Raw genomic sequence first — 24460 nt, 5'->3', positions numbered from 1 at the left:
GATTGTGAGAGTGTGTGTGTGAAAGAGAGAGATGTGAACCTGATTTGTTGTTAGTGTGAGGTGCAGTGTTTAGTCAGTGTATGAGGGATTACCATAGCTGCGCCTATGAGGGGAAACCTCATTCAGGAGACTGCCTCGGTGAGTCACACACACACACACACACACACGCGCACATGCACACACAGTGTTATTTTGTATGTTAGTGGGTGTACTATTCCCATAACACTGATTTAAAATTTGCATGACTGTCTCATTGATAGAATCGAGTTGAACGTGTCGACTTTGAAGGAAACGTTTGCTGTTGCTTAAAATTGTTTACAGCCTGATTTTTCTGCTGCTGAAAGGGTGTGAAGAAGTGCTGAGTGTGCTGATAATGTGAAAGATCGAAGTGTTAAGTAGTCAGTCAGTGTTGCGTGACCTGAGCCTGAACTCGGTTATGATGATGAGGTCGGTGCACACTTGTCCTACTCTTCAGGAATTCCTTCGGCAGTCTGGTTGCTCTTAACACAGAGTCGAATGAGGTCAAGAATTCAGATCAGGTGGAGCCTGAGCCTAAACCCTCATGTGACTAAAACTTTTGCTATGAAAGAAAGCTGTGTTGGAGTTGAAATGGCACATGTGCATAAGGACATACTCCAGAGACGAAGCGTGTTTGAAAAGGGAGGGGGAAAAAAAACGGCGCGCGAATGCAGGCGACGATGTTTCGAATGATTGATAGTTTGTACGAATCTCCCCGAACAATCTAGCGGTGCTGGCAGGTGCTGCTGAGAAGTGCACTCCAAATAAACCACACGTTTGCACCATCTGCTGATCATGTGAAAGTGCTCGATGCAAATGTGCGAGCCTCGCTTCCCATTCAGCGCCTAAAGGAAAGCCTCGTCCATTTCCATTCACGTATGGATGTGTTTTCAAACATGAGGCTTGAAGTGTATTAGTCTGCCTTAACAGCTGAGGGCTACGGGCCTATTCTGAATGACAGACTGCTGGCAGGAATACTCTGTGTCCACACACACACACACGCACACGCACACACACACACACACACGCCTTAACTATACTTGCACATCTGATAAACACTTCTATAGCTCATGGCAGTTGTTGCAGTACACAGAAAAGCAAAATGTTCACTTAATGCGTGCCACTTCACCGTTTACCTCTAGATAATGTTTTCTCTTCCTTTCAGCTATTTAGAGAAGTATGAGAAGGTCCATCACTTTGGAGAAGATGACGACGAGGTGCAACCTGGAAACCCGAAACCGTCGCTTCCGATCGGTGCAATACCTTGCTCCTACAACTATCAGCAACACACTGTATCAGGTACCTAGCTGAATGCCTTTCCTCTTATGTCCTGGAAGAAATAGCGGTTCTTTCTTTGAAGCTCGACTCTACTGAACGTGGAATAGATGATGTGGTTGTGCATTCATCAGTTCAGATCTTCCAGACTCCTGTTCTTGTGTACTGTTAGTAGTAACAAAGCAGATCAGCTCTTATCATTCCTGATTAATCCGGTGTCATGTTTTTCTGAAACCTAATTGTAATTGTAAAACTACATTTATATGAACATGTTGGTTTGCAGAAGATACCTAAGATACCTGCTCAAAAAAAAAGCCACCACCTGAGCGTCATGGTCTCAGTCCGGTTCTGAAGGAGCTCTCTTGACCCGGAATCGATCCAGCATGCAGTGTATTGTGGTTTATTTTGTAAATGCGAGCCGCTAAACTGACCACATGTGGTGCATGTGGTGCTAATTATTTAGCAATTTTGACTTTGTATTTTAGCACGATTAAAGCTAGCACGATGACGATGAAGTGTGTGTGTGTGTGTGTGTGTGTGTGTGTGCAAAAAAAACGAGTCTAAGCTAATGCTTGGCGTTAAATCATGAACGTGTACACATCAGGGTACCTGTGCTGTGAGTCTCTCGCCCTCCTCGTGTGGCTGCCTCTTAAAATATTTCTCAAAATTCACTTATTAAATAAATATTGGATTTGCTGGTAGTGAGACAGCAACTAGGCATTCTTTCTAACTAAACGAAAGGAAACTTTGTGGTACAACAGAAAAGCGTGGCCAGGAGCCAAAGATGCAAAAAACTGCCCGTGTTCTGAGTGGGCGAGGCATACGCTCTCGCGTTCTCTCTCTCTCTCTCTCTCTCTCTCTCTCTCTCTCTCCCCTCCCCCTGTCAGTCAGAGCGACATTAGCCAATCGCAGGCGTCTGTGAGCTCACGTATGCGGAAGAGGGTAGATAGCGCTTTCCTCAGAGTGTGTTACGCTGCCCTGTGATGCAGCATGAGCAGCAGCTTGAAAAGATGCGGTTCGACGACTTCACGTGTCTCGGAGGAAGCGCCTGAAAGCCCTCACTTCTCCGACACCACTTTCAGGAAGTGTTAATATCAGACAGTTCAGAACACCTACGCGGGTCTTTCCAGATTATTGCTCATTTTATTTCCGAGAAAAAGACTGCACTTACACCGTATCTTTTAGTGCTAACTCGTAACAGCGTGCTCCAGTGTTGCACAAAATGCGTAAAGGTTGGTGATTCTGGTAATATAATCCAATCAGATTAAACTGGATATTGTGGCTGTGTAAAAATGTGTAGAGACGATTAATCGAAGCTGATTGGTCAGAAGGTGTGCATTAATTTCGTACAACCGCACGACTCGGTGTCGTGCTTCCGGCTGGAACACGAACGGTTTGTTATTATTATATAAAGGTTTAATATTACTCCATTAACGCGAATAAAGAATGATGTAACAAAGACAGTTAATTAAGAGTGTAAAGTGTAAGCGTTGATGTGGTGAAGTTTTTTATTAGGAGAATTTTTTTATTTTTAACATTTATGGAAGGAGTCTCCAGTGTCAGCGCTTCGTAACAGATTCCCAGCACAGAGGAGTTTATGCTTTCCAGTTTATTGGAAAAATGACAAGCTGCGTTTTTTTCAGTGTGTGTGTGAGAGAGAGAGAGAGAGAGAGAGAGACGGACAGAGAGAGAGAGAGAGAGAGACGGACAGAGAGAGAGAGAGAGCGGGAGAGACGGACAGAGAGAGAGAGAGAGAGCGGGAGAGACGGACAGAGAGAGAGAGAGAGAGCGGGAGAGACGGACAGAGAGAGAGAGAGAGAGAGAGCGGGAGAGACGGACGGACAGAGAGAGAGAGAGAGGGAGAGACGGACGGACAGAGACAGAGAGGGGGGAGAGGGAGAGACGGACAGAGACAGAGAGAGGGGGAGAGGGAGAGACGGACGGACAGAGAGAGAGGGAGAGACGGACGGAGAGAGAGAGAGAGAGACGGACAGAGACAGAGAGAGAGGGAGGGAGGGAGAGGGAGAGACGGACAGAGACAGAGAGAGGGGGAGATGGACAGAGAGAGAGAGAGAGAGAGAGGGAGACATTTATATCTTAACTATAAACCATTAAAAGGTGCAATGTGTCGTTCATTAAGAAATTAAACATTATAATCGTTGGTAAATCGCTGTGCTCTAAGCGCAGTAACGCTCCAGACCCTGCGGTTTTATGAAAATAATCCACTTCAGGGTGGTAGCAGTAACTCATCACATCTCCCTGTGGTGGATTATTTTCGTGTAACCGCTCGGTCTGGAGTGTGTTACTCCTTACGTATCACACGAGTCCTTCTTCATACGGATCTGGGCTTGTTCCTGTCTGCTGCTTGGGCTGTTGTTCAACAAAGTAATCAGTGCTATCTACACTGAGATATGAAAATAACTACTGCGTTGTTCATCTTGTGAAAATGTGTTTATCGTCGGCGTGAATGCACTCCAAAGACGTGAACAGACTCAGAGTAGTTTTTATTGTATAAATTAAGACAGTGTTGAAACTGATTTCATGTAAACGTTCATTTTAAAGTAGTTTGTAAACTTAAAGTCCCCGTGAAGTGCCTTGAAACTCACAGCGTTATTCGATGTGTCGATGTAGTTTCCACTGAAACAGGAAGTCAGGGCGGGACATATCGAGTGGCTCCTCCCACTTTTTAAATAGCCAATAGCGTTTAGCTTACCTCACAGCCCGGGGTTAAGCTGATATGATTTCTCTCGCTGAGCAACGGCAACTTCGGCAAAGTGATTTTTTTTTTAATGTTGGGGCGGGACACTTCAGATTCTAGAGAGTATTTGATTGGACAGAAAATCTGATGAGATGCTGAAGCGCAGAGTGATGTCATCAAAATTGTTGATCTGTATTGGTGGTAGAGAGAGAGAGAGAGACCAAAGAAAATGTACATCTTCTAATTGTGAATTTTGTCAGCACACTAGTTTATAGATAACCTTGCGGCTAACATATTCATACTGAAACCCACAAAACTTCAATTTTGATTTCAGAGGGACTTTAAGCTCTAATCTCGTTCGAGCATAAATTACCACTTCGATAAAGTTCCTCTGATGCGCCTGCCTGAGAGTCTCTTAAGCGGAGACTAAATGTCATGGAGAAATCCGTCTCCTGGCTTTGCCTGCGTTTTTCTTTTTGCTGCAATCCTGATTCTAAACTATTTGGTTATTTCTCAGGTATAAATGTGGTGTGTATTTAATTATTAATAAGTAAATAAACGCAGTAGGGCTGCAACAACTAATCGACAAAATTTGCTAATAATGAAACTAGTTGGTAACAGATTTCGTTATGGATTAGTTGGACAGTGTTACGGAGCACGCTGTGGCGTTACGTCACTTCATTTTGACTAAACGCATTTAATGGAAATGTTAGAGCAGAGGAACAACGCGACCTCCTCTAAAGTATGAGAACTCAATCATGCTTATTAAATTCTCTGTGTTTTTTAAGTTGTCCTGCATTATCAAGCTTTCTCTGGTCATATTTATCGACCCTCCTGCCCTATCAAACACCTCGTCATCAAAAGTATTTCGGGTTAAAAAGTGTGAACTTGATGGGTTGAAAACGACAGAACGTGGCCTCGTAGGAATGAATAGTCTACGAACATTTTCACACTTTAAAACATAAATCATGTGATGAAGTGTGTGTATTATGCAGTGTTTGGGTGAGTAGCGTAGTCTTTCACAGCGCACACACACACACACACACACACACACACACACATTTTTAAGAAATGTTTTGTCAAGTCAAAAAGAGTCGATTCACTGATTCGAGAGTCAACCTCAAAGCTTTCGAGTCGAAATGATTCGCCTCGTGAGTGTGCGCACTGCAAGCAAAATAAATTAGCATCTTAATAAATGTAGCAGATATTTTGAATTTCTCTGGATGGAATTGAATGAATTGGGATGGAAGACGTATTGCAAAAAAAAAAAAAAAAAAAGTACAGGATATAGTCACCTTGCGTTGCGTTATTTTGCGTGTTTCATGTGCTTGAAATGAGCACCTGATAATATTCTGACACGTTATCTGATAAATATACATTATCTGTAGAATATTTAAATTTAATCCAAGTAAACGAGTATTAAAAAAAAAAAAGCATTGTAATTTTTACTCTGATGAAGATTTGATTGATTTATTTTATTTTTGCTCAAGTGTGTTTGTGCGGTTTTGATCGACAGACTATCTCCGCCAAAGCTATGGGCTGTCGACGGATTTTGTCCCTCCATGTGACTACAACAAATTGGTGCTGTCCCTGCTCTCGGGGCTTCCTAACGAGGTGGACTTTGCCATCAACGTGTGTACGCTGATGTCCAACGAGAGCAAGCACACCATGCAGCTGGAGAAGGAGCCCAAACTCGTCACGCTGCTGCTGGCACACGCAGGAGTCTTCGATGACTGTACGCTCGCCTCGCATTTCTGTCGCTTTTCCAGCTGTGTTTCTCTATCGGCTACTTTTAACTCAGTCCTTTCCGTTATATATGGTATATAGCATATGGTTCGGGGCACGGCAGGAGGAAATAAAGTGTTCTGTTGGTGTGTCTCAGCATTAGGTAGCTTTTCTGCTGTATTTGGCATGGACTGGAGGGAGAAAACGTCCCGAGACTTCGCCAAGGTAAGAATGAAAACGAATATATATTAAATCACATTACCTATAAATACGCAACCCGTGTTTATTTAAACTGAACAAATAAACTGGATTTGTGTTGTGTTCATAGTTTTGGAAAGATATTGTTGAAGACAATGAAGTAAAAGATCTCATCTCAGACAAGAGCTGCGCACCACAAGGTGGGTGGACGGACACACACACACACACACACACACGCGCGCGCGCTCATTCATTACGTTCTGCGATTTCTTTGCTGTGGCGATGGCGAGATTGTAGGCATGGTTTCACTCTTTCAGCTTTTTTAAGGAACAGTGAACAACCATAACCACCAAATCCTCTGATGGACAGATGTTAAGAAAGTCATTTAGCGTTATCGGTGCAGAGTTTTTATTTATCTGTGTAATTATGAATTGTCTAATACTGTCTAGACAGCTGGAGAACTCTACAAACTCTTTCATATGCTTCTTCATCTTTTCTTATTCTGGATCTTTACTTCCTGAGCTCCTTGCACAGGTCTGGAGAAGTGTGGAATTTAAAGCGAATCCTTTCCAGACATGGAAAAGTTTGGAAATTGTAGGGAAAATTTTATTGTGTTGTTCAAGATTCAATGAACTGAGCATGTACATTCCTTTTTCTTTTCCTTGATTTCTTCACTAACGCGCTCGTTCATGGTTTCTGTTTTCACGATTGAGTCAAGAACCTTAACATTGAGCCTCGTTTATCAAGCTGGCCAAGAACGGACTTATTCGTAAATCGGAAACTTTGTGCTCATGGAAATCCTGTAAATTCACAAAAACGTTCGTATGTTACTCGCATTCCTGAGTGTGTGTAGATTTACACATTTAAGAAGAGTAACTAATGTAAACCTCGAATTATTTTTATTACGTTTCCAGCGTTTAGAGGACGACCTTATCCAGAGTTATTTACAGAAGAGCTTTAGAGTCTCGATCAGCAACGCGTCCTCATGCTAGTTCACTCGCTCAGGGACTAAGAGCTCCATCCAGAACATTTTGTGAAAACCAGTCATTTTATTTTATTGGCATTAATTACAGAATATAAAAAATATATAAAGAAAGTGAGTCGACGCAAACCCATAAATTAAGACAAATAAAACTGATCATTCAGTCATGACTAAAGAAATGGCGGCGTTTAAACGGAGGACGGTCCGGATTAGTGCTTGCTTTTTATTATAATTATACATTATTAAATATTTTTATTGCCATAGAAGTGACTCAAAATAATTTCAGCCTTTACCCTGATCTTTCGTTTTGTGCTCCCAGCTGTCTGTGTGCTTTACCTTTTATGGAATTATGTGGGAGTCGCTACATGTAAATGAGCTGTGTTGGGATGGTGCTTTGCACTTCATGGGTGGAAATTTTACTGTAGAACATTTGTTTTGTTTGGGTGACGCAAACCTTTACTAAACGATTGATAAAAGAGTTTGCAAAAGGTTTAGGAGGAACTCTGAGTTGGGTTTATCCGAGTCTGGGGAAACTGGGTTTAAACCGAAAAGGGCTCTTCTGGTGTTTTATTTCCTCCAGATGGTACAGAGCAGCGTGCCGTACAGGCGGCGTTGTTTCACCCTCAGAGGAATATGGGCATCTCTGACGTGGAGGGTCAGCGCGTACTGCAGGTAGCCATCATCCTGAGGAACCTGTCCTTCGAGGAGACCAACGTCAAACAGCTGGCAGTGAACCGCACGTGTCTGCGCTTCCTCCTCCTCTGTGCACACTGCACGTTCATCTCGCTGCGGCAGCTGGGCCTCGACACGCTGGCCAACGTAGCAGGCGAGGTCAGACGCCACCTTTTCACGCGTCCTGGTCAGAAATCGGTGTCGTCTCTGACCAGACAAACCTATTTATTTATTTATTTATTTATTTATTTGGGTATCTTTGCATCTCATACATTGAGCAAGTGGTTTGAATTTTGCTGAGATCAGCTTTGCACTTGAGCTGAAAGTGTGTTTTCTTTTTTACAGCTTCAGCTGGATCCAATGGACTTTCGAACAACACACTTAATGTTCCACACAATTACCAAATGTCTGATGTCAAGGGACCGGTTTTTAAAAATGAGAGGTAAGACCAAAGCCGGTAGAGAAAATCGCCTTTGACTCAAAACAAGCAAGCTAAGAGTATTTTTTTTCCGTCACCACAAAAATAAATGGAAGAAGTAGAAATGTATGTGGCTGCACTTTTGTTTGGTTTTAAATCTGTAAGATTTTTAAAAAATTTCTCTGTTAGGATAAATGCTATTGTTTAGCTACTCACAGCAGTACTTTTCTCAAACTGTGAGAAAATGTTTCGCTATCCCTCCTAAACAGTATCCGAGATTAGAATTAATGCGTCCTAAATCGCAGTATGCTGAAATGAGGATCCCAAAGGTACTCGGAAGGTCGACTGTTTCCGTTAGATTTGCGAAGTGTGGGTCTGTGGACTCTTCCAGCTTTTACCCACAATTCCTTGCATGAGGGAGGAGGAGGAGTTTTGTGATGCTTTGCTTCACTGAATTCAAGGAAGCATTTTAGAGAGGTGTAAATGAAATGTGGAAAAATAAATCAAGGGAATGTAAATTAAATTATATAGTATACATTATAGAAGGAATAATGAATGAAGAAAAGCTGGAATGCAGGGCGGAGTTTGTTTACGGTGACAGTGTGCGTAACTAGGCAACAGCGTCCTCCTCCGTGTGTCGCAGTTCCTGCATGCTCTTTGCTACTTGTACTTTTTCTTCACAAAAAGAGCACATAGTATAAATAGGCGAACTGAGACGCGGCATTTAAATGTAGATGAAGTGCAGCTCAATAATTTGTAACTGAGGATAGAATTATTACTTACACATTATATAAGCGTTATGAGAAATGTCTGGTCTTTTTCTGTACTGTATGCGTTTCAAACTCGGACCGTTATTCACTAGTACACTGGCTAATATGGAGCGGAAGATAAAAAGACCCAGATCTGTAGATGATATACACACCCCAAAGGCGAGCAGAAGCCTCCGTCGTCTTTATTCCCGGTCATTATAATGGAGTTTAAAATGAACAAAGTGCGGAAAAACACGAGCTGTTAGCTACGAGCTGGAATTTGTTAGCGGGAACACGTAATACAGACTTGTCAGGGCGAGCTGATTGAGAGAGGAGAGAAAATAACATTGTGCTACAAACATCCTTTCTATTTTTTAACAAAATATATCATGTACCGTAGCCTCAGTTTTTTTAAAACTACTGACATCCACCACATTAATTGTTGTTATTCATGCTGTCATTAGCTCCAGCAGGGCCATGACGTCTCTCTCTCTCTCTCTCTCTCTCTCTCTCTCTCTCTCTCTCTCTGTCTTAAATGTTTATTTTTTAATTGTTTTGTAGCCATGGAGATCATGGGCAACCTAAGCAAGGTGGAGGATAACGGTGTTCTGATCTGCGAGTATGTGGACCAGGAGTCGTACCGGGAGGTGATCACCCTGCTTACCCTGCCAGACATTATGCTTGTTATCTCTGCCCTGGAGGTGCTTTATCAGTTGACAGAACTCGGAGAGATCACCTGCTCCAAAATCGCCTGTGTGGACAGGAGCATAGGTATGCCTCTGAAAAGCTCATCCTCTACAGAACCATTGATGTATTCTCTTTCAGTACTAAAAGACTACTGCTGCACTTTAGAATAGTTGCAAACCACCTTAAGGGACTTGATTTGCTACAGAAGCCAGAGGCATGGAGAGCACAAGTATGAAGTACACAAGTAGCAATAAATAGTAATAATAGTATTGTTGCATTACATCTACTCTAACGCAGTTACAAATTAGAGATCAGTGAAATATCATGTGTCTACCTGCACAGCCTGTGACGATCACGTCCAAACTATAATCCTCTAAATCACTCTCTGTGTGTGTGTGTGTGTGTGTGTGTGTGTGTTTTTTTAAAAAAAAAAAGATCTGCTGGTGCGTCTAGTGTCGGTTGATTTGCACACGTTTGGACCTGAAGCTCTGACGGCTATTAAACTGATCGAGCACCAGAGCACGAACAGCCAGGTGGCAGAGGTACGGCCGCAGCTCGTAGAGAACGTACCTCCTGCAGTGCAAGGCGCACCTGTGACAGGTAAGATCTTCCGTTTCTTCTGATCGTCTTCCTCACGTATCTGAGGAGATTTATTTCATAAAATGCAAACCAAGGTTTTGAAAACTACATACGAGCATTAAGATTAAACAAAGGGGTGTTTTAGTTATTAATCTCTTCTGGATAAGCAGGTTGTGCATCAGGCTCACGCTCTGCCTGATCAGTGTTTCGGAGCACGTGCATCTTTCTTTCTTCTCAGACAGGAAGTAATTGGTAGTAGTAATAATCCTGTTGTTGTTTATATATATATCGTGGTTCAGCACTGCCCTCTAATGTTCACAGAAAACATTACTCTTCTCTTCTCTGCTTTAGACTGTGCATTTGAATTATAACAAGATGAAAACCTTGTGAAGATGTAAAGATGAACAATGTCTTTATTCTTTATCCTGCTGATGTTCTTGTGCTAAATTTGACTTTTTATGTCCTCTGGTTTCATAGTGACAAGAGTTCCTGTCCAGACTAACCCTCCACCTGGCATTGTGGAGATAGATGGAGAGAAGTTTGCTACTCAGTGGTAAATCTTTTTTTTTTTTTTTCTTTTCTTTCTTTTTCTTTAATAGTTTCTTAAGTTAACTTTTTTTGCTGGTTTCAATTCATGGCAATTAATAAACTAGCCTCTACAAAAGTGGCACCTTAAGAACATATTGCAGTAAGGTCAGTTATTTGAACTGAAGATGGGAAAAACATGCGAGTAAAAATAGGTGTTATTTTTGCACAGTCATGTTCCTCAATGTCAGATGAATAACAAAGCCACTGAAGTTTAGTGTTTATCAAACTGATCCTCCAGGCCCACAACAGGCCAGTTTTTCGCTCTATCCCAACTCGTGCAACACAGGGGTAGAGCAAAATGTGGACTGAACTAGTTTTGACACACTTTTTTGGATGCAGTTATATTGGATTTGGTTATCTGTCTAAGTGGTTTACATATTAATCCATCCTAACTTAACCAGAGTAGTCAGTTGTCAGGTTTGCTTTGTGTGTAGCTGCACAGATCGGTGACACATTAAAGGGAAAACTGTTGGCTCGGTTATGTATGTAGAATTACAATTAAGTGTATTCAGTTAGAACACACTTTAAAAATTCCCAATTCTCTCTCTTTCCCCCAATACCAGGCTGAATGCTCATTATGAGGTGCATGCAGAAGGCTCTGCTTCTCGCTCTGAGATGTACTCTGACTACCTGGCAACCTGCAGTAAGCTGTCACGTGGTGGTGTTCTCACATCCAACGGTTTTTACAAATGCTTAAGGTGTGTGCATGTGTCTTTCTCTTGTCTTTTACATTTGCAACAGTGAAAATATTTTCATGTATATGTGGTGAAATAATTATGATGCTTCATGGATGTGGGCTTGAATTCCCTTGTTCTTACAGGACAATATTCCCCAATCATACGATAAAACGCATGGAAGAGTCTAAGGTAAACCCTCAAGCTCAGATCCATGTAGTTGGTATGAGGAAGAGGGCAATTCCTCTCCCCATTCAACTGTATTACCAGCAGCAGCAGCAGTCCTGCCCTGTACCAGGGCCCAAACAAGAAGCCTCCTTAGAGCCTCCACATCACACCCAATCAGGTAGGCCACTGGTCTGCTTGTAGCCTTTTGAGCTATGTTGTTTTATTTCTTTTACTAACGTCTGTCTCTGCTGATGTTTGCTAGCGTTGCCGCCTGGTGTGGGTGGGCAGTTTGTTCGGGCACCAGCACCAAGCCTTACTGCCAACCAGGCAGCACCACCGGTTGCCTTCAACATGCATGGAGCACCACATCCCCATCCTCCTGCTCCCAACGCTCCAGCACCAGCTCACGCTCCTCCACGGCTCCCAGCAAACCCACCGGTACAAGCTCCGCCACCTTCCTCCCCAGCAGCTCCAATGCTTCCACGGCCTAACGACATCCTAAAGACAGCCATGATCCAGAGCTCCATCCCCACAGCACCCACTGCTCCCCCTGCCTCCACCCATTCCATTGCCTCCAACCATAATAATGTTACCCCTGCAGTCTCTCTACCCCAGACTCTCCTTTCACATGCACCAGTAACACTGATACAGAAGGCACTACCACAGGGACATATATTCACAGGAAGAGTACAGGCAGCTTGCCCTCCTTTGGAGCAACAGCGGCTTCCAGCCCCACAGAGCCAGCAAGCTGCCTCTTCCCAGGATACTGTGGTACTGGCCAACCCTCCTCAGTACTCGAGCACTCCTTGTACACCATTGGTGGCAGAAGGGCAGGTGTTCACCGTAGCAGGTGTACAGAGTGCCCAAGGACCACGTGCGACTTTCCAGAACATTGCCCCAAAACCCGCCCTGCAGCCACAGCCACCCCTCCAGCATCCGCTACACCACCAGCCACACCACCAACAGCAGCAGCAACAGAGCTTAGTTATTGTCAGTCCTAATCCACAGCCCAATCCTGCCTTTGCCCCAGCCATCCACCACATTGTGCTGGCCAACCCCTCAACCATGCAAAATGCCCAGACTATCCAACTTTCCGGGCAACCTGCCACCTCTCCTCAACCAGCCTCTTCACCTGGCCAGCTCAGTTCTTGCCCTAGTCCACAGATGCTGTCTCCATCCTCAAATCCCAGCCAGGGCCCCCCTCCCACTGTCAGTCAGATGCTGTCTGTTAAGCGGCAGCAGCAGTTACAGATCCACACATCACCACCTCCACCGCCACCACCACCACCCCCTCCGCCAACCCCTCCCATGGCACCACCCATGGCCCCTGCCCAGACTACCTCCACAGAATCTAGCTTGATCAAACAATTGCTGCTTCCAAAGCGTGGTCCTACAACACCAGGAGGTAAGCTTATTCTCCCAGCACCACAAGTCCCTCCTCCTGCCAGCACCAGGGCACCTAGCCCACAGGTAGTTTACCAGGTAACCAATAGTAGCCAGGGAACTCCGCAAACACCACAGCTGAATGTACAGCTGATGCAAAGCTCACTGCAAGGTGCAGGTGCTGTACAGACTGTGCCGATCTCAATCCTACCTGGGCAAATCCTTTCCACCTCCAACCCTGCCACCATCTTGCAGGCCACACCTAGTAACCAGGTCACCTTCACAGTAGTGCCAAACTCTAGTTTCCCCAATGCTGCTGTTAGCAGCCAGGGGACGCCGTCTCCACTGGTTTCACAGACTGGTCTGACCATCAACACATCACCCCCCACGCTTGGTTTCCAAATGACCCCACCCCTACCACCTCCAGTATCTACCTGCACAACACCTGTGCCACCTTTTCGAGGTGACAAAATCATCTGCCAAAAGGAGGAGGAAGCCAAGGATGCTACAGGACTTCACATTCATGAGAGAAAGATTGAGGTAATGGAAAACTCCTTGGTAACTGAAGTCTCCACCAAAGCCAGCAACGGGCAGCCTATGGAGGTTGATGGACCTGGGGCCAAGCTGCTCAACGGTAGGAAGTTTGACTCAAGTCTACCTCCATACCACTCAGGGAACAGCCAGCCAGAGGCTCTGCAGGGCACACAGGCGCTCAATGGCCCCACTGTACAGGGCAACGATGGCACGGGCAAACAGACGTCAGGAGGCCCACCCTCCGAATCCAGAAAGCCCCTTGTAAACGGGGTGTGTGACTTTGAAAGAGGGGAAGCCACAACTGGTACCCATCCAAGCAAAAACATTCCAAATCATAAAGCTTCCAAACATATGGGCAATGGGGAGGTGCTGCTTCCTCAGAAAGTACACGAGACTTTTACTGACTCTCTCTCACCCCAGCAGGGCACTGCCAAAGCAGAGCAGCTGGAACGCCTGGCCAATGGGCCAAAAAGCTCCAGTCACAGTGCTGAGATTTCCAATGGCCCCTCAGCCCAGAGCTTGGACACAACGGGCTTGAGGCAACAGCACCCACCTCACAACCACATCTCTCCACTACCTGCAGCCACACCTATCATCCAGAATCCCCCTGGAGCAGACCTGGCCACTAATGGCACATCTGAGAGCAGGCCCCTAAAGAGACCAGCAGAAGATGGGGAGCGGGGTGCTTCAGGAATTCCCAACAAAGTGGGCGTGCGGATAGTCACCATCAGCGACCCCAACAACGCTAGCAACATTGCTACAATGGTGGCAGTCCCAGCAGGTGTTGACCCAAGCACAGTAGCAAAAGTAGCAATAGAAAATGTAGCGCAGCAGAGACCCAGTGTGCCTGCTACGCTTCCTGAAACTACCACTCGGGTAAGACTTCTACACTTATAGATTAGAGTACATTTGCCTGGGGGTAGATAGTGGCGTAATCCTCGTTCCATTTGAACTGTTTGCCTGCCTGCTTTATAGAAAAGAAAAAAAAAAATCAATCAAGTTTTGTCAAGGGTGAAACTTTGGATAACCCATGCTTCTGGGAGGGGAAAAAAAAGGAAAAATGCATATGATGGAGGTATAACAGATATGTCAGGAAAAATAGGCAGAGAGCTAAAATGTCTAACCTACTCTGCTAATTTCGTTACAATGCCATCGACAGGAAAGTCATTTTTATTTTGTTACAGCTTTCTGTAAGGGGCAAGTTTCTTTCTCTCAGTCATTTAAGTACATTTCAACAGGAAAATTGTATAAATCAGAAGATAAATTAATCAACAAATTTATGATCCTGTAATTAAGATAAAAATGACTTAACAAATGAATTGATCTTATGTTCTGACTTAACGAACAAACAGTGACTCTGACATTAAAAGTAACTTGTAGTTAGTAATCTAGGGACGCTCAACATTTTTTGCCCAAAATTCCTGCAACCCATAATAAGACACCTCTAAGCATTCCTATTGTGGCAAGTTGTAGAAATGATAGACCTACTGTTCAAAAAATTCTCTGTGCCTTATCATCATTAACTCTGTTATTTAAATATTTTGAGCTTAACAAAGCAATTTAAATATCTGTAAAACACATTAAAGCAAACACATACATATACACACCAGCAACTTTAGGAACATTTTTACCCCTGCTCATTCATGTGATTATCCAATCAGCCAGTCATGTGGCAGCAGGGCAGTGCATAGAATCCTACAAATCCACATGGGGGAAAGACCAGGAGATCTTTTTCCAATCTTCATCTGTCCAGTTTCAGTAATCCTGTGCACACTGTAGCCTCAGATCCCTGTTCTTGGCTGACAGGATTAAAATCAAATGTGGTCTTATGCTGTTGTAGTGTCCATCTTGAGGTTCAATGCGTTGAGATGCTTTTCTGCTCACCTCGGATGTAAAGAGTGGTTATTGGAGTTAACGTAGTCTTACTGTCAGCTTGAACCACTCTGGCCATTCCCCTTTGACCTCTCACATCAAGAAGGCGATTCCGTTCGCAGCACTGCTGCTCAATGGATGTTTTTTTTGGTTTTTGTACCATTTTTTTGTAAACTTTAGAGGGGTGGGTGGGTGGGTGGGTGTGTGTGTGAGAGAGAAAATCCCAGGAGATCAGCAGTTTCTGCTAACAACCATGCCACGGTCAAAGATCACATTTCCCCCTATTCTGATGTTAGATATGAACATTAACTGAAGCTCTTGCCTTGCTCTCCTTGATTTTATGCATTGTGTTACTGCGACATGATTGGCTGAATGGATAATTGCTAAAGCGTTCCTATTAAATTGGGCGGTGTGTGTATATTGCACACCATATTTTATACATCAAAGATGGAAACATTGTAGGCGAGTTCTTTATATTTAGACATTTAACAAAGTTTTTATGAATCACTGTGTATAAGCACTCACAACAGGCACTCTACACTCACTGTGGCTTATTTTTTTCAATTATTCATTCTGTGTGCTGCCGTTGTCTGGTGTAAAGGACATTTGGGTTAACATGACCTCATGTTGGATGTTGTGTGCTGAGGGCTGGTCTAAAATGGGCTTAAGTGGAGCTCCAAACTCAGTGAAGGGTAAAGAAGCTTTAATAATAATAATTTGACAGTTTTCTTTAGTAAATATTCCATAAGTCAAGTTTATATACATAGAACTACACTGTAAATAATAGTTGGTAAAAAAAAATCTCCTGTGACCTCAAGGTTGAGAACTAAGGCATAATCCCTCTTAAAGAAGTAGAATAAGAAGAAGCTTAGAAAGTGAGAAAGGAAAAAACTAATATATTAGCCATATATTTATTTAGCCAAATAAATACCCCCATACCCTCTTTATCCATATATTTATTTAGCCAAATAAATACCCCCATACCCTCTTTAACCATATATTTATTTAGCCAAATAAATACCCCCATACCCCTTTTAACCATATATTTATTTACTCAAATAAATACCCCCATACCCCCTTTAGCCATATATTTATTTACTCAAATAAATACCCCCATACCCCCTTTAGCCATATATTTACTTAAATAAATACCCCCCATACCCCCTTTAGCCATATATTTATTTACTCAAATAAATACCCCCCATACCCCCTTTAACTATATATTTATTTACACAAATAAATCCCCCCTTCTTACACTGCCAGTGATGTTTTTTGCACCTGACGAGGCACATCAAGCTACTGTGATAACTGGAAATAAACCAGTCAAAATAATGATAATATTGCCTAATGGAAATTATTGATGTTCCACGTTATTTTAGAAATAACAGGCTGAAACAGCTTTATGAAAGGCTGGCACAGATCTTAGCCTAAGGAGGTTCATGTAAATCTTGCTATAGTTGCTATAGTTTAGACAACTGATACAACATTCATCACCCAAAAGTGAAAACGGTGCCATCAACGTTAAATCTGCGTAGCAGTGAAGATGAGTCATCTTGGCCTAAAAGCCACGTGGTAGCTGCATTGTGCATTGGTGATGGTATGACTGGGATTTTCAATTTGAATGTGAGGCTGCTGTAAACTGTAAAGTTATAAGCCTTGCATCCTTGGCTGGCAGAAACGTTAATCAGCATTAGATCAATCAGATGATAAGACAGAGGCTGGCCCCAGCCAGTACTCTCATAAATAAAGGCACCCAACTGTACTTTTCCTTGTTGCCGCGGTGGAACCACCAAGGATACATCGTTTGTTTCTTTAGTATGTATCCTTCACCTGAAAACATGAATCTAGTAATCCTTTTAAAATACCACTGGCCCACTGATGTACTTCAGAGGTACCCCATATGCCCCTTCTTATTAAAGATCCACAAAGGCACTCCAGTAACAAGGAAAATACAGTTTGCTTCCTTTATTTCTGAGAGTGAGCAGAGTAGAGAGTAGAGACTTCTTTCAGACGTTTTATAACAGAAGCAGAGCTCAGATTTTTACTTAGTGAAGTGAATTAAATGTTGGTTTATCTTTGGAATTCTTTTCTTTCATTTAATGATGAATTTATTCCATCCTCCACCATTTCTTTTGCCGTAACTGAATGATTAGTTTAATTTATGGGTTTGTGTTGCATCGCTTACTTTATTTTTCATATTCCTTAATTAATGACGATAAAATAAAATGAGTGATTTTCACAAAATGTTCTGGATGGAGCTCTTAGTCCCTGATCTAGTGAACTAGCATGAGGATGTTTTTTTGATGGAGACTCCAAAGCTCTTCTGTAAATGACTCTGGATAAGGGCGTCTGCTAGAACGTTGGAAACGTAATAAATAAGTGATTTAAACTCAACACTATATTCCTTATATTTTAAAGTGCAGTAATCTGCACATATTATATGATTTGACGCCAATCAAGTTGAGGTTTACATTAGTTAGTCGTCTTATGCGTAAATTTACACGCACTCAGGAGCACGAGTGGGATACGAACGTTTTTGCGAATTTACGGGATTTTCACGAATACCAAATGTCTTGTATAAACGATTTACGAATAAATCACTTTGTATCCATCTTATTTATTAAGACCCAGCGTCTGTAATAAATAATCCATTTCATTTTTGCAAATGTAGTGATTATTAACCTGCAGTTTATTAGTGAACCTCTGCATATTTTTCTATTAATTAACTAGAACCCGTTTGATTAGTGGTTGGGTTTTGCGAGTCAGAATGTTTTTCTTTTTCCCCCCACTGGGCTTTGAAAAATGTGGAAGATAAATGCAGTACTGTAACATGTTTGAAATGTAAACGGTAGCATTAATTTTGATCAGAACCCTCCGTTTTCTCTCTGTAGCAGCCTGTGTTGGCACAGTCTCCACCCCCAGTGGTTCAGACTGCACAAGGAGTCAGTCAGACCTCTGTTCCTCCAGGTGATGGTCCTCAGGCCGCAGCGCTCCCTCTGGAACAGACGCGCAAACCTGGACAGAACTTCAAATGTCTTTGGCAGGCCTGTAAAAGGTACGGATAGATTCCTACTGCTGATCTGTTGAGCTGGGTTTTGGGTTTTGGTTGATCATGGTGGTGATTTGGTTTGATGACGATCATTGGTTTAGTCAGTAGTTCTTTTAGCACACACCTGAAAAAATTACGCCACGTTTTTCCTTTTATAAAATGACAGTAGAAATAATTCCAGGTAGTATACATCCTATCCAAATTGACATGTTTGTAAAGATTCCATTATATCCTGTTTAAAAAGAGGTTTTGCACTTTTTCTTCAGTATAAAGACACTGGAGGAAGCTCTCTTTTCAGGTATTGACCACTGTTAATATGCAAAGCAGTTAAATATAGACACTGTTTAAAGAGGCGTGTCAGAGAAACACTTCCGGGGGTTTTAAGTAAGATATCGAGTCCTACAGGTGTAGCCTGTATACATGTTATGATGATAAAGCACAACTTGAGTAGATCATGATGGTGCTTCTACCTCATGATGGGTGGTGATGCATGGCAGACTCTCTAAAGTACCTGCTCACTCTGACCAGGGTCACGGTCTGCTGCCAAACAAATTGAGGCAGCCCTAAGCACCAGCTGTGCTTTACTCTTTAACTCGTTATGGAAAGGACTGAGAGCAAGTCTAAAATTTAAATATTTACGAATGAATTAAGTCAGTAAAATACACAAGCCATAATTTAGGTTCTGTGAACTTCACTTTTAAATTTTAACAGAATGTATGCGTCATCTCACTGAATGGATTTTACAGTCGTTGTACGCGTGTGTAAATTCAACAGTGAAATAAATCACTTTTTCCATCTTGTGTAATGTCTCAGGTGGTTTGAGACGCCGTCACAGGTGTTCTACCATGCGGCTACGCAACACGGCAATAAAGAGGTTTACCCCGGCCAGTGCCTGTGGGAAGGCTGCGAACCCTTTCCACGCCAGAGACTGTCCTTCATCACACATCTACAGGTCAGATATTAATGAGATCAATGAATCTTGTTGCCTTATTAGTTCCAGAAAGATTCAGAAGTTTACTTTCTGGTTAACACACATTGACCTGGGAATGAAGGACGTGCTATAACCAGTGTGTCTTCCACAGGACAAGCACTGCTCTAGGGAAGCCCTTCTAGCTGGACTCAAGCTGGAGGAAACGCAAGGCAGCAATTCCAACACTTCCAAGTGAGTAACGCTTTCCTTTGCTCTTACGGTTTCTTTCTCGTGTTGTCCTCAGGGAGTTTTTCCTCGCCATTGTTGACTTGCTCATTGGAGATGTAGATCTAAATCCGGATTTCTGGAAAGCTGCTCTTGTGACGATGTACAACAGTGTTTTAGGGCCAGTGTTTAAAATATATGAAGAGAATAAAATTGGAATATTTTGAAAAACACAAATTATAACATATCGAAAAAAGTCTCGGTATCTGATCTTACCAGAAAAATTGCAGTTGTTTGAGAATAAAAGTCTTAATACTATAACAGAATGGTACGTTTCAGAATATTGAGAATAAAATCATAATATATTGAGAATAAAAGTCTTAATATCTGATGTTACAAAAAATATTGGTCAATATTTTAAAAATGAAGTATAATATAATAATATTTCGAGAAGAAGTAATGTTATGAGATAAGGTTGCAACAGTTGGAGGGTAACGTCGTAATATTTCAAGAAAAAAGTTGCAATATTTGGAGAATAAAGTTACATTATTTCAAGAAAAATTCATATCAAGGAAAAAAGTCGTAATATCCATCACGAGAAAAAAATTTAGCAATATTTGAAGAATAAAGTTGTAATATTTTGAGAAAAATGTAGTAATATAAGAGAAAAAGTCGTAATATGTGGAGAATAAAGTTGTAATACTGTAACAGAACGGTTCGTATCACAGCAACGGTTAAAATGAGGGACACGGAGGATTTGAAAGTCACCTTCAAGACCATCGGCGGTTACATCTGCGTGCCGTTCAGAGAGGAGGTCTGTGTATCGTACGTGTCATATGGACTTGCGTCTTTTAACACATCGGTGCAGGATTGATGTAACCATCGATAGCCTCGAGAGCGACCACCACCACCTGCGATTTCTCCTTCAAGTCCGTGTAGCTACATAAACGCAAGTTCTTGCACAGTCACATTTTCAGATTGTAACGCCACGAACACTGCTGATGGGACAGAAACAATAAACAATACTGAAGGAGAACTTCACCAAATTGTCAACTCCGACCTTTCTGTCACACACTGCGACTTCTTTTCTCGTAATATCAAATGTTACAACTTTTCTCTCAATATATTATGATTTTTGTCTCTAATTATTAGGACTTCAGTCTCGCACAATTGTGACTTTTTTCCTCGTTATTATTACAACTTTATTCTTCAGATTTTGAGACTTTTTCTTGTCACATCAGCTTTTACGACTTTTGTCTGAATATATTATGACTTTATTCTCAAATTTTTCTTGAAATATTATGAATTTATTTTTAAATCTGTTTTTTTGGCCCTAAAATGTCTGCTGTTAAACGCACTACATACATTTAATAGTTTAATATTGTTTTCTACAATAGTTTCCTGGACAACCGATATTTTTGTTTTTCCTCCTATTTTTTTTTTTTCACCTCCAGTAATTTTTGCCGCTACTTTTCTCTGCATGAAAACACCAGCGTCAGTGGATAACTAGCTCACGGCTCGGTGGATAACTAGCTCAGTAATTTGTGCATCATGTGTTTTATAGTGAGGTGTTGCCATTAGCCAGCTGTATATTGTTATATTGTTATAAGTAAAGCTACACATGAATGATGAAGAGAGTGTTGTTTTTTTTTTTTATTTTTTTATTTTTTTTTTTATTTTAATATTCAGTTTTAAGATGGCTGTTCAGGTGTGACACCTTAATCTACTTTTAATTCACAAATGGTTGTCTTTGTAAAATGGGCTAGTTAGAATGTGATTTTTATTTTAGTTTTAGTTTGTGTGTTGATTACAGGTGTGTGTGTGTGTGTGTGTGTGTGTGTGTGTGTGTGTGTGTGTGTGTGTGTGTGTGTGTGTTTATTAGGTCTCCCCCACCGGCAGGCAGCAGCTCGGCTCCTCCCAGGCCACAGAAAGCTATAGTGAATCACCCGAGTGCAGCTCTCATGGCCCTGCGCCGGGGCTCCCGCAACCTGGTGTTCAGGGACTTCACCGTGAGTAACTCGACACCGATCGCCTCTTTACTGACAATATGATCATTTATAATCATGTGGCTGCTAATTTTTTGGCAGTTTTTGGCCAAGCATGTTTGAAAGATTAGAAGTTTGAACGATTCTCTTGTTCTCTTTCTCAGGATGATAAAGAGGGACCACTGACCAAACACATTAGACTAACTGCTGCCTTAACGTTAAAGAACATTGCCAAGTATTCAGACTGTGGACAAAAGTAAGTGGAAATCCTTGTTTCAGTGAACAGAACAGTTGTGTTTTAGTTGCTCTTGTTAAGCCGGGAGCCAAGGAGCAAAGCTGGGCGTGCCCTCTGACAGGAGAGAGACACAGAGACACAGAGAGACAGAGAGAGAGAGACAGAGAGAGAGAGACAGAGAGAGAGAGACAGTGAGAGAGAGAGAGAGAGACAGAGACAGAGAGACAGTGAGAGAGAGAGAGACAGTGAGAGAGAGAGAGAGAGACAGAGACAGAGAGACAGAGAGACAGTGAGAGAGAGAGAGACAGTGAGAGAGACACAATAAAATATCACATTTACTCCCATAAAATCACATCGACACTAGCCAATCACGGGAGACTGTGAGCTCATGTATGTGGAAGAGGGCGGATAGCGCTTTTCTACGAGTGTGATACGCTGCCGTTGGCTGGATTCACGTGTCTCGGAGGAAGCACGTGTTCATTTGATCGGGGAGAGCCGGCTGGTGGACCAAATCTGGGGAGAAAAATTGGGAAGAATCCAAAAAGAAAGATAAAGAAATTAAGAGCTAATTTACACATTTACCTCTCTGATGAAATTGTGGATTGTTATTTGTGAATTATGATAAATATGATTTAATTTCAGGTGTGTATATTAATAACGACGCTATAAAACAGGCTCCTATAACTGCTGATAGATGTCCATAGTTTGTGGCTCACAGGGTTTTTTTTTTTTTTTTTTTTTTTTTTTTTTAAAAACAAAAGCTTTTCTAAATTGTTAATTGATGTCTGAGGATTCTGAGGATAGTATTGCTATGAGATGAGCAATGAGTCCAATCTCTTAGTACATTTAAATCTTCTCTTAAAACTTATTTTTTTTAGGATTGCTTTTATTTGATTACTTTGTTTTTTGTTATTAAATGATTGTTATTACTATTATTGTTATTGTTATATACTCTTACGTAAAGCGCCTTGAGAGGCATTTTTAAAGGCGCTATATTAAATAAGGTTGTTTGTTATTGTTATTATTATTATGTGAGAGGTAATGAATCGCCATGCCTAATGTAACGTGTTTGCTGTTTTGTGTGTGTAGATTGGTGAAGCGGCATGAGAATCACCTCTCGGTGCTGGCGCTCAGCAATATGGAGGTCTCCACCACGCTCGCGAAATGCCTTTACGAACTCACGCACACACTGCAGGCTTGAGCCCAGCTGAACCCAAAAAACATTGGAACAGGAAACGGATCTTTTGTCCCTGTACTGGCGCGTGAGATGCCGGCATCGGCAATGCCTCTCTCCTCCCCGTTCATCGTTTTCTCCCTCCATTCCGTTCTCTGTGCGTTGGGATTTGTGCATCATCACTTCACCTTATTAAAAAAAAAAAAAAAAAACTGCCACGGGTCTTCCACCAGCCACACAGAAACCAGCGCACACGCAACACTTTTCCAAACAAGCCACCTTCTCCTCTTCTAGCCCGAACAAAGCTGCCTCTCCACTCTCAACCAAACGAGCACATTTTCCTCGGTCCTGAGCGAAGCGGCGGTAGCGGACGGGGGGTTATTTTTTGGATTGGGTGGGAGGGAGGAAGTGGGTGGGCTCAGCAGATGCAGGGGCGGAGCAGGGGCAGCAGAGGTGTGGCTAGATGTTTTTGTTTTTTTTTTTTTTTCTTTTGTTTTTTTTTTTTTCTTTAGAAGTTGATAGCTTTGGTTTTCTTACTTGAGCCGATTATATTTTCACTTATTTATTATTGAAATAAATACCAATATTAAATGAGAAAAAAAAAAACTTGTAAATATTTGTGAATAAATATAAAGTTAAAAAAAAAAAAAAAAAAAAAAAAAAATCTCCTTTCATGCCGCTGCAGCCACTGGAGAGCTCACTCTGTGGAGTGTCAGAAGCATTATCTTGGTAGGTTCAGATTTTTTTTTTTTTTTTTTTTTTTCTTCTTTTTCTTTCTCGGTTCCCTGGTGACTTGTACGAGATGTGATTCTATACTCAGCAGTGGATGAATGTACTTAAGAACTTGTAAATATTCTACAAAAAGGTACTGATGCTGTAAAGTTTAGGGAGGGGGGATGGGGAACAGGTTTTTTTTTTGTTTTTTTTGTTTTTTTGTGGAACTGTGATTTATTTTATTTCTTTTTCTTTCCCCTCCCCTGTTTTTGTACTATTATAACTTGTAGAACTCATTTTGCTGGCTGAAAGAGTATGGAATAATATATCTTGTTATTTTGTAGAAGAGCAAAAAAAAAAACAACAAAAAAAAAAACCCCACAAATATTGAAGGTATTTCCCTCCTCCACGTATCCACTATAAGCGTCACTGTACAGGCCCTCTCTGCCCGTACTGAATTCTTTTTGTATTTGTAAATTGGTTTAAATACATGGCGTTTTATACAGGTTTTCTCCTGTGTTATTTGCTTTCTGTGCATATATTTTCCTCCCCCTTCCCTTTTTTCTATCTTAATATAGTGTGGAATTTTATTGTACTATTTTTTCATTCTTAATACCATGCCACATTCCGGCTCCCTGCTTCCCAGACTGTCCTTCCCCTCGAGTGTGTTGTGTAACATTTATAAACTGCCTGTTGTGTTAGCATCCGAGCGGGGCGTTTCCCCACCCTTCACCATTTCTGCCGTGTCAGTAGGGTGTGTGATTATATATACATATACCTAACAGTCTGTTCTAGGTTGGCTTACTTTACTGGGTGACTGTTTATAGTTTTTAAATAAAAGACTGAACATTTTTGCTATTGTTTGAGACGAGGGTTTCTTTTTGTAATGTGTTTTTTTTTTGTATTTGTGTGCCATCTGCCCTTTTCCCCCCCATCAACTTTTTTTTT

The 24460-nt window shown here is 41.9% G+C and overlaps 1 protein-coding gene across 2 annotated transcripts in view; it reads left to right on the top strand.

Moving 5' to 3' along the window:
* The window catches only part of arid2 (AT rich interactive domain 2 (ARID, RFX-like)), a 32483-nt gene extending 8115 nt beyond the window's left edge, over positions 1-24368 (top strand). The window contains exons 4-21 of one of the 2 annotated variants that reach the window (XM_034307397.2): positions 1184-1317; positions 5508-5726; positions 5874-5941; positions 6045-6114; positions 7477-7727; positions 7914-8010; positions 9297-9506; positions 9858-10022; positions 10479-10554; positions 11153-11287; positions 11410-11609; positions 11694-14224; positions 18115-18275; positions 19083-19221; positions 19352-19431; positions 21287-21413; positions 21554-21645; positions 22714-24368. In XM_034307397.2, the coding sequence (XP_034163288.2) occupies positions 1184-1317; positions 5508-5726; positions 5874-5941; positions 6045-6114; positions 7477-7727; positions 7914-8010; positions 9297-9506; positions 9858-10022; positions 10479-10554; positions 11153-11287; positions 11410-11609; positions 11694-14224; positions 18115-18275; positions 19083-19221; positions 19352-19431; positions 21287-21413; positions 21554-21645; positions 22714-22825 (4867 nt within the window). In that variant the 3' untranslated portion in view covers positions 22826-24368. Of the gene's footprint in view, positions 1-1183; positions 1318-5507; positions 5727-5873; positions 5942-6044; positions 6115-7476; positions 7728-7913; positions 8011-9296; positions 9507-9857; positions 10023-10478; positions 10555-11152; positions 11288-11409; positions 11610-11693; positions 14225-18111; positions 18276-19082; positions 19222-19351; positions 19432-21286; positions 21414-21553; positions 21646-22713 lie in introns of both variants that reach the window. The other variant, XM_034307396.2, reaches the window with a different exon arrangement.
* Positions 24369-24460: the final 92 nt, after the last annotated feature.

The sequence above is a fragment of the Pangasianodon hypophthalmus genome, chromosome 9 (genome assembly GCF_027358585.1).
Source record: "Pangasianodon hypophthalmus isolate fPanHyp1 chromosome 9, fPanHyp1.pri, whole genome shotgun sequence".
Lineage (NCBI taxonomy): Eukaryota > Metazoa > Chordata > Actinopteri > Siluriformes > Pangasiidae > Pangasianodon > Pangasianodon hypophthalmus.
The sequence above is the reverse complement of the archived record's forward strand: the minus strand, read 5'-3'. Positions and strand labels throughout refer to the sequence as shown.